Source organism: Desmodus rotundus, chromosome 5 (genome assembly GCF_022682495.2).
Source record: "Desmodus rotundus isolate HL8 chromosome 5, HLdesRot8A.1, whole genome shotgun sequence".
NCBI lineage: Eukaryota > Metazoa > Chordata > Mammalia > Chiroptera > Phyllostomidae > Desmodus > Desmodus rotundus.
This window is the reverse complement of record NC_071391.1, coordinates 14,152,000-14,160,585: the sequence shown is the minus strand read 5'-3', so window position 1 is coordinate 14,160,585 and position 8,586 is coordinate 14,152,000. Positions and strand designations below refer to the sequence as shown.

The window sequence follows — 8,586 nt, the reverse complement described above, 5'->3', positions numbered from 1 at the left end:
CATACTGTTTTCCACAGAGACTGTATCAGTCTCCATTCCCACCAACAGTGCACTAGGGTTCCCTTTTCTCCACATCCTCTCCAGGACTTGTTGTTGATTTGTTTATGGTGGCCATTCTGACCGGTGTGAAGTGGTATCTCATTGTGGCTTTAATTTGCATCTCTGTGATAGCTAGTGATGCTGAGCATCTTTTCATATGTCTCTGGGCCCTCTGTAAGTCCTCCTTGGAGAAGTGTCTGTTCAGGTCCTTTGCACATTTTTAATAGGATTATTTGTCTTCCAGGTTTAGATCATTTGAGTTCTTTATATATTTTGGAGATCAAACTCTTGTCCGAAATATCATTGGCAAATATGTTTTCCTATACATAGTAGGTTCCCAGCTTCTACTTTTTTATTATGGAACGTTTATTTAAGGAATAAAACCTTCTTACACCAATAACCCTCCTAGTACCTATGCCCAGCTTCAACAACTATCAACATTTTGCCTACCTTGTTTCAACGACCTTTTTCTTTTCTTTTTGGTGAATATTCTGAGTATTTTAAAGCAAATTTCAGACATCTCACCAGTCGATTAAGTGGTACTAATTAAATGGTGTTTGAAATATAACAAACACTGGGCACTCCCTACGTTGAACCATACTAGCTAGAATTCTGAGTAAGGGGTTTGAGACCAACTGGCATAGTCCAGCCCCCTAGCTTTACAACAAAGAGAACTCAGGAGGATTGAGCAGCCCAGCCTTGGTGCGTGAGCGGGAACCAGGGAGAGAAGTCAGCTCTGGTGCGTGCCTGGTAAGTGGCGGTCCTGGGCTGGTGACCGACTACCAGGCCTGTCCCTGGGAGTGGGGAGCGGTGGGGGGGAGAGGGGCGGGGGCGGGGACACTCCACTCCCCGCGAGCAGAGAGAATCCGAGTGTTACCGGCGTGCACTTCTGGAAGCGCAGGCCTGGCGCGCGACCCGCCGAGGATGCAGCGGTATCCTGGGACATGCAAGCTGCGGTAACTGGAGCGGGAGATTGTGGGGCTGATTGGGGAGAGGTACCCCAAGCAGGGGTAGCCTCGGAAAGAGGAAGGAATCTGCTCCCGCGACCAGAGGGATAACCTGGGGCTGAGGGTAGGTTAGGGCCTGGGTCGCCCCGCGGTCGCCCCCGGACCCCCACTGGGGAGTCGGCAGCGAGGCTGGCACGGTGCCCGCACCCGAAGCTGGGAACAGGAAGTCAACTCCCGAGGGCGCGGCACTGGGTGAGACCCTGCAGGTGCCTTGCCCAGGTGCCGGGCAGGGTGGCGGAAAACCACAGTCTGTCAGCGCAGAGCCAGGTGAGCGCGCTAGCCACGGGGCCGGAGTTTGGGGCTGGGCCTGGCGTGAAGAGGAGAATTTTGCAAGGGGCAGACAACCCGGGAAGAGGGTGATGCATTGAGGCTCGGATCCGACCTTCCGGGGGTCTCGAATTGGGGGGTCCGGGGAGACAGACTGGGGTTCTGCAGGGGTGGTATGGCCTCGGGCGTCTGGGAACGCTGCTAAGATTCTGGGTTTGGAGAGGGCTGAGGCGGTGACAGTGGGGAAAGGAGGGAGATGTAAAGAGGTTTGGGAACGGTGAGCTGGGGGGCTGGCAGGGATGGGGGTGTCTCTCGACGCGGAGGGACGTGGGACGGTGCCAAGAAATTGGAGCGCGGAGAGCGCAGACCCGTCCCGTGACCGGAGGCGGATGTACCTTTAGATAAGCGGAGGGGCGGGAGTTAGCATTTGGAAGGGGCGGAGCCGACGGGGGCTATAGGAAGGGGACCGAGGCTCGAACAGCCCGAGGACCCTTCTTTTGCTGCTGAGATCCGCCTCCTCTAGCGAACAAGTGCTGAGAGGAGGCAAGGACTCCGACGCTAGCTCACTCTGAAAGCTTTATCTCCGCGTCTGTGGCTTTAAGAATAACGTTGGGCGTGCGGGCTCTTTAAGGAAGAGGTCGGGGGCGTGCCCGGAAATGAGTCCCAGGGCAGCCTGGTCGCGAGCGGTAGCGAACGCTTGGTGGCTCCCGGCTGGCCCGTAGCCGGCGCCCGGGAAAACGGCGCGCTGTGGCCCACCACGGGCCGGCCGCCTTCCGCGTCCTTTGGACCCCACCCTGAGCCCTTCTGACCTGCCCTGCACTACTCTTTCCAGAACACCCCCCGCAAGCCCTGCCTCCATTCAGCTCCCTACAGGCAGGCCGCCCTCTCTGTCCCTACACACCCCCCTCTTCCATAGCAACGCTGCCTCCCTCTCCCTGCACCTCTTCCCCACCCTGTCCTCCGCAATTTTCTAGCACCCTGGCCATTCCTTCCTCCTCCTCCTGCCCCTTTTCCTCCCATTCCTCTCCCCTAGGCCCCAGCCCCCTTTTCCCTGATAGGTTATCTGCCTTCCCTGTGTGTTTTCTCACTAAATGAGGCCCCTGGGGTGGGAGCAGGTTGTGAGGCTCACCCTAAAGCCGAACTTCTTCATCCAAGGGGACGGTGGGCAGGCCTCTAGACCACCCCCCATGTGACAGCTGGGGACTGCGGCCTGCAGAAAGCAGATTTGAGCTCACTGCCCTTGACTCCAGGAAATCAGTTCTGGCTGTGCAGTGACCCAGCTACTCTGCTACCATGAACAGGACCCCTCTGAAGCGCTCCAGGATCCTGCACATGGCACTGATGGGGGCCCCTGACCCCTACAGCGAGCCCGAGGCCAGCCAGGAGAAGCCCTTTGTGCTTCGGGCCCTGCAGATTGCATTGGTGGTCTCTCTCTACTGGGTCACCTCCATCTCCATGGTCTTTCTCAACAAGTACCTGCTGGACAGCTCCTCCCTGCAGCTGGACACCCCCATCTTCGTCACCTTCTACCAGTGTCTGGTGACCACACTCCTCTGCAAGGGTCTCAGCACACTGGCCGCCTGCTTTCCTGGTGCACTGGACTTCCCATCGCTGTACCTGGATCTCAGGGTGGCCCGCAGTGTCCTGCCCCTGTCCATGGTCTTTATTGGCATGATCACCTTCAATAACCTCTGCCTGAAGTACGTGGGAGTGGCCTTCTACAACGTGGGCCGCTCGCTCACTACTGTCTTCAATGTGCTGCTCTCCTACCTGCTGCTCAAGCAGACCACCTCCTTCTATGCCTTGCTCACCTGCGGCATCATCATTGGTGAGTGGCCAGCCAGGGCCGTAGAAATAGGGGAAGAATGGCAGCCAAAAACTTGCTTAAGGTCCCCCAACAAGTTAAGGGCACAGGAAGGGCCCGTCATACAAGGTGCAATTATAATCTATGTTTCACTGAGGGAAAACCAACGCACAGAGAAGTCTAGTAACTTGTCCAAGATCACACAGCTGAGAAGTGGCAGAGCTGGGATCTGATCTCAAGCAGTCAGCCTCCACGCACTTGCCCACCATGCTTAGCAAGCTCTATTGCTATGTCCTGACTCCCCATCCAGTGTTCTTTCTAGAAGACAATGCATCTTTTCATAAGTATTCTGTCACCCTGGCCTTGCAGGCTCATGATAATGCCTGAGACAGTGGCAGGAGATATGCCTTGACAAAAGTTAGCTGCCTTCCCAGACTTGACCCTCAAAAAATCACCATGACTGATGGGGACTTTGTGCTATCATTCCACATGTAGCATCTCCTTTGCTCCCCAGAGGTCCCTGGGCAGTGGCATCATGGTGATCATCTCCATCCAAACAGGGAAACTGAGGCTCAGAGAGGTTACGTGCCCAAGGCCAACAGCCAGGAATGCAAGGCTGGGGTGCAAACACAGAGTGGCCAGACTGCCAGGCCTGTGCTACTACCCACCCTGCTCTGCTCTTGTCCCCCAGAAGTTTAGGCTGCACTATCTGCTACAGCAATCACTGGCCACGTGTCTGTTTCAACTTAAATCACAGCAGGTCCTCAAACACATCGTTTTGTTATAACAATGATGAGATGCATAGGAACTTAACTCTCGTTTGTATCAACTACCTATGGTAAACTGATTTAGGTCTGTGTTGTTCTAGTGGCAGAATCTCTGGACAACATTAGGTGAAGACTTCCTGTAATTCAAAGTAAATGAAATTTTGCAAATTTAGTCTCAGTGACAGGCATCGTAAGCTGATTCTGTAGCCACTTTTCAAGTGCTCCGTAGCCACGTGTGGCCAGTGGTGACTGTTTTGGACAACTTAGATTATAGAACATTTGTTGTTTTATAGCAGCACACTGGGTGAGAGCACCCCAGCATGCCTCCCCCGCTTCCTGGGCCTCCTTCATCCAGAAATGAGATGCTTCTTTAAACCTGTTCAGGCTTTTCCTGGAGCTGGAAAGTTGTTCTTGGTTGACCTGCATATCCTTGCTGGTGTCTCAGACTCCCAGGCCAAGGGGCGCTGGTTAAGGGGAGGAGTCCATCCCATGCACTAGAAAGGGTTCCCCTTGTTGAGCAACTCCTGCACCCAGGGCTGTGCAGTCCAGCCCCAAGTTGGGGGTGGGGGCAGGGGAGAAGGGGGGAGGTTAGAGTGGGAGGAGCTGCCAAGACCCCCAGCATATCTCTCTCAGCTGCTCCTTCTGCCCCTCCCAGGGGAGGCCTCACTCTCTCCCAGAGATCCCCATCTGCCCCACGCATCTCCACTTCAGTCCTGCAGACCTGTGTGTGTGTTTGGGATGCTCTTGAGGGGAGAATTTGCATGCAGGAGGGTGATGTCACTAGGGAAACTGGGCCCACATCCGAAAAGTAAGAAAAGTAGCTGATGGTGAGATTGCTTCTGAGAGGTGCAGCCACTGGCTGGCCCGATGGGGCCGGGCCCAGGGAGGCTGGTGCTCTGTGTCTGCCTCTGTCCAACCCGTTCCCACTCTGGAGTGACCCCCCTTCCTTCCTCCTTGCTGGGCAAGATGGATCAGAGGCCACTACTCCAGCCCCTTCCTCCTCCCTGCTCCCAGGTCACACAGTGCCTTTCAAAGCTCCTTCCAGCTGAGAGTCCCTCTGGGGTCTGGAACCTTGAGGGGGCAGGCCCCCTGGACTCAGGAGGTAAGCAGCAGGAGGGCCGAGGGAGCTCCAACTAAGCACCCACCACTGCCAGCAGGTCTGTGGGTAACTTGTTTGCAAAGGCTCTGCCAAGAACAAAGGCTCTGCCAAGAAAGGGAGCGCTGGGAGAGCACGCCTACGATGCTGTGGGTGCCTGATCTCCCTAATCCTCACAACCACCTCCAGAACAACCTCCATTCATTCATTCAACAACTACTCACTGAGACCAGCCACGTGCCAGGGACTGTGCCAAGCTTTGGGGAGACATGTTTGGAAAAGGTAGACTGGCTCCTATGCTCCTGGAGGCCACGGTGATGGTGCTTGGCAGTCCATGAGAGAAGGTGGAGCAGTGGAAGCTGTGACGGGACAGAGGAGGTGCTGTGGGAACCCTGGCTGTGGCGGGGAGGGGGGGAAGGGGAGGGGGGAAAGGGGCCATCCAAGCAGCCCTTCTGAAGGAAGTACCAGATGGGTGTAAGGAAGGAGGGAGGTAGAGCGTGTGCATTCTCCACAGCTGGGCCCGAACAAGACTCACCAGATGTGAGGCTGCCCAAGTTTAATGAGTCTGGAATATTTCAAGGGCAGTGGGGAGGCAACATGGAGGAGCTTTAAGCCAGGACGGGACCTGAGCAGATCTGTACTTTAGAACGTCATTCGGGTTGTAAGGTGCAGAGCAGATTGGTTACGGGGGGGTGCGGGGGGCAAGCAGGGCATCAAGAGAGTGGCCCATATCTCTGCCACTCACGGAAACAGGGAGACAGAGAAGTTAAGTGAACTATCCCCAGGCCACCCAGCCTCTAAATCTCTCTGACACTGGAACTTTTCCTACCTGCTCCCCCATGTTGGCAGAGGCTGTAGCAGGGGATACAACGTGTGTAAGATTCAGCCCTGCCTCTGGGAAGGTGGGGTCTCTCTGAAGAGACTGCACTGTCCCTGTGGGCAGGCACCTTGTAGCCCAGGCCAGGCCAGGTTCTTGAAGGAAAGCAGAGGCAGGAAGTGGTCTGGGGACAGGGGGTATCAGGAAAGACTTCACCCCTGGAGAAGCTGACTTTGACCTTGAGAATGAGTTGAACTCTCTGAGAAGCAGGAGGGTGTTTCTGGTGCTGGGCACAAGCAAGGACACTGAGCCCCAGCATGAGCAGCAGGAGATCAGAGCGCCACCGGTTCAGGTGGTGGCAGGACAGAGACAGCTGGCAAAGGTGCAGGAAGCGCAGGTGCCAGGCTGAGGAGCACCCACCAATGGTGGGCAGTGGGGAGCCTCAGAGGCCCTGTGAGCAGGAGGTGACAGAGGATAGGAGCCTAAGAAAGCATGACTATCCCAAATGACCTGCAGCCACAAGTGATTCTAACTCACTCCAGGCTTCCATTTTACAGCCCAGGATGCCCAGCCTCTGAGACCCTAAATCACTTAAATCACTTGCCCAAGGTCAGTGTAACCATAAAGTGCGCGCATCCTACAGGACTAGACTCAAGTGCTACTTTCCAGATGCCTCAGGCCAGCACAGTCACCCACTCACGGGTTCTCACAGCCCCCTGTACTGTCAACCAGACCTCATTGCAATTGTAATTAAAGAAGTAATTGGGCAATGAACTGTTTTAATATCTTTCTCCTTTGCTAGAATGCGTGCTACATGCAGAAGGGTTCTTGGCCTGGGCCACGCCCCCAGTGCTTGTATGGTGCTTTGCATACAGTAAAGACTTTGGACATGCTTATTACAGGGAGGGTGGGAGGATGGGGTGGTGAGGGCAGCATTACATTCTGTGAATGTTTGCAGCAAAATTCTCTGTCCTCCTTCCTCCCGTCCACATCTCCCTCCCCATCTCCTCTCCCCACTACAGGTGGCTTCTGGCTTGGTGTGGACCAGGAGGGGGCAGAGGGTACTCTCTCTTGGACCGGCACCCTCTTTGGTGTGCTAGCCAGCCTCTGCGTGTCACTCAATGCCATCTACACCAAGAAGGTGCTCCCGGTGGTGGACAACAGCATCTGGCGCCTGACCTTTTACAACAACGTGATTGCCTGCATCCTCTTCCTGCCCCTGCTTCTGCTGCTGGGGGAGCTGCGGACCCTCCGCCTCTTTGTCCAGCTGGACAGTGCCCACTTCTGGGGCATGATGACACTGGGAGGACTGTTTGGCTTTGCCATCGGCTACGTGACAGGTCTGCAGATCAAGTTCACCAGTCCCTTGACCCACAACGTGTCGGGCACGGCCAAGGCCTGCGCCCAGACGGTGCTGGCTGTGCTGTACTACGAGGAGACCAAGAGCTTCCTCTGGTGGACGAGCAACCTGATGGTGCTCGGGGGCTCCTCTGCCTACACCTGGGTCAGGGGCTGGGAGATGAAGAAGGTCCAGGAGGAGCCGAGCATCAAGGAAGACGAGAAGAGCGGCATGAGGGTGTGAGCTCCTGCAGGGACCTTGGGATAGCTGGTCCCAGGAAAATGCCCTGGAATGCAGGGAAGGCATCTCTTATACAGGGGCGCGGCCTCCAGGGGTACAATGGACCAATAGGAGTTTATGGACCCATAGGAGTCGGGTCATCCAAAGGAACCAATGTTTCAAGTAATGTCAGAAAGTTGCCAATCCTCTCTCGATCCCGTTTTTTTATTTGGGGGTTTTGTCCTCCCCTAGGGAGCAGGGACCCCTACAGGGAGAGCACACTAGCCCTTGGGGAGTAGGAGAACGATGCACCCTTCCTGCCCACGTCCCAGGGCCTTTTACCTGCACATGACCCTGGGGTTGAGTACAGGCCACAACCTCTAAGGAGCAGTGTGGGGAAGTACTCTGGGAGATGAGGCTGTGACCCCACCACAGGCCCCCCGAAGGGGTTTGGGAAACCTCACATGTCTGGGATCCAGGGAGGGAGCACAGCTTTGGCCCCACAAACCCAGCTTCCTTGGGAGGGAAGTGGGGACTGGGCTGAGAGGGGAAAGGGGCTGGTGTTCCCTCTTCTTTGCAGAGACCACCAGGCCCTGCAGAAGGGGACAAAGGACCAGTTGTGCCCGCACCTGGCCCTGGCACCCCCAGAGGCCACCAGGAGGTGGCCTGGGAATGGGGTGCATCATGGGAAAGCGCCCTTTCCCACCACCTGCACCCATGTTTCCAGCTCTTGAACATGAGAACTGCAAACCTGTCACAGGTGAAGCAGGGTCAGGAGCACGCTCCCCAATCCTGACACAGGTTTAGCTGCCTCCTCTCAGTCCCCGCACCAGGCAGCTGCCTTGGCTCAGCTATCAGAGTGCGGCCAGGGGCCACTTCTGCTTCTGCAGCACAGCCTCCCCCAGAGCTTCTCCCCAGGGGGCCTGACAGAGCCTCTTCCCTGATCAGGAGCAATTGCAGTTTTCTCTGAGGTTGGGGCTGGCACAGGCTGATTGTCTCCTCACTGCCCTACCTGGGCCTCTGGGCAGCCTTAGCCCTGTCCCTTCTGTTCCACCCATCTCCCCTTCAGGGTAACTCCTGATGGGTGTGGTCCCTATAGGGGAAGGCAGGGAGAGTGCATCTTGTCACCACCCCCTCTTCCAGGCCCCCCCACAATCCCAGGTGGTTTCTAATGATGGTGGGGCCTGATCCCCTGAATTATGTGTGACTTAATTAAAACCAGAGTAAGACA

At 56.0% G+C, this 8,586-nt stretch overlaps 1 protein-coding gene across 7 annotated transcripts; it reads left to right on the top strand.

Moving 5' to 3' along the window:
• Nucleotides 1-729: 729 nt before the first annotated feature.
• On the top strand, nucleotides 730-8,586 carry LOC112303354 (GDP-fucose transporter 1). Of its 7 annotated transcripts, none has more exons than XM_053925314.2 (3): nucleotides 730-789; nucleotides 2,615-3,141; nucleotides 6,820-8,586. In XM_053925314.2, exons 2-3 carry the CDS (start codon nucleotides 2,646-2,648, stop codon nucleotides 7,377-7,379), a joined length of 1,056 nt encoding a protein of 351 aa, XP_053781289.1. In that variant the 5' UTR covers nucleotides 730-789; nucleotides 2,615-2,645; the 3' UTR covers nucleotides 7,380-8,586. The 7 variants fall into 7 exon arrangements, with proteins under 7 accessions (XP_053781289.1, XP_024414687.2, XP_024414688.2 ...); XM_024558919.3 differs by lacking the exon at nucleotides 730-789 and adding an exon at nucleotides 894-995; XM_024558920.2 differs by lacking the exon at nucleotides 730-789 and adding an exon at nucleotides 907-995 and having other exon boundaries at nucleotides 2,469-3,141.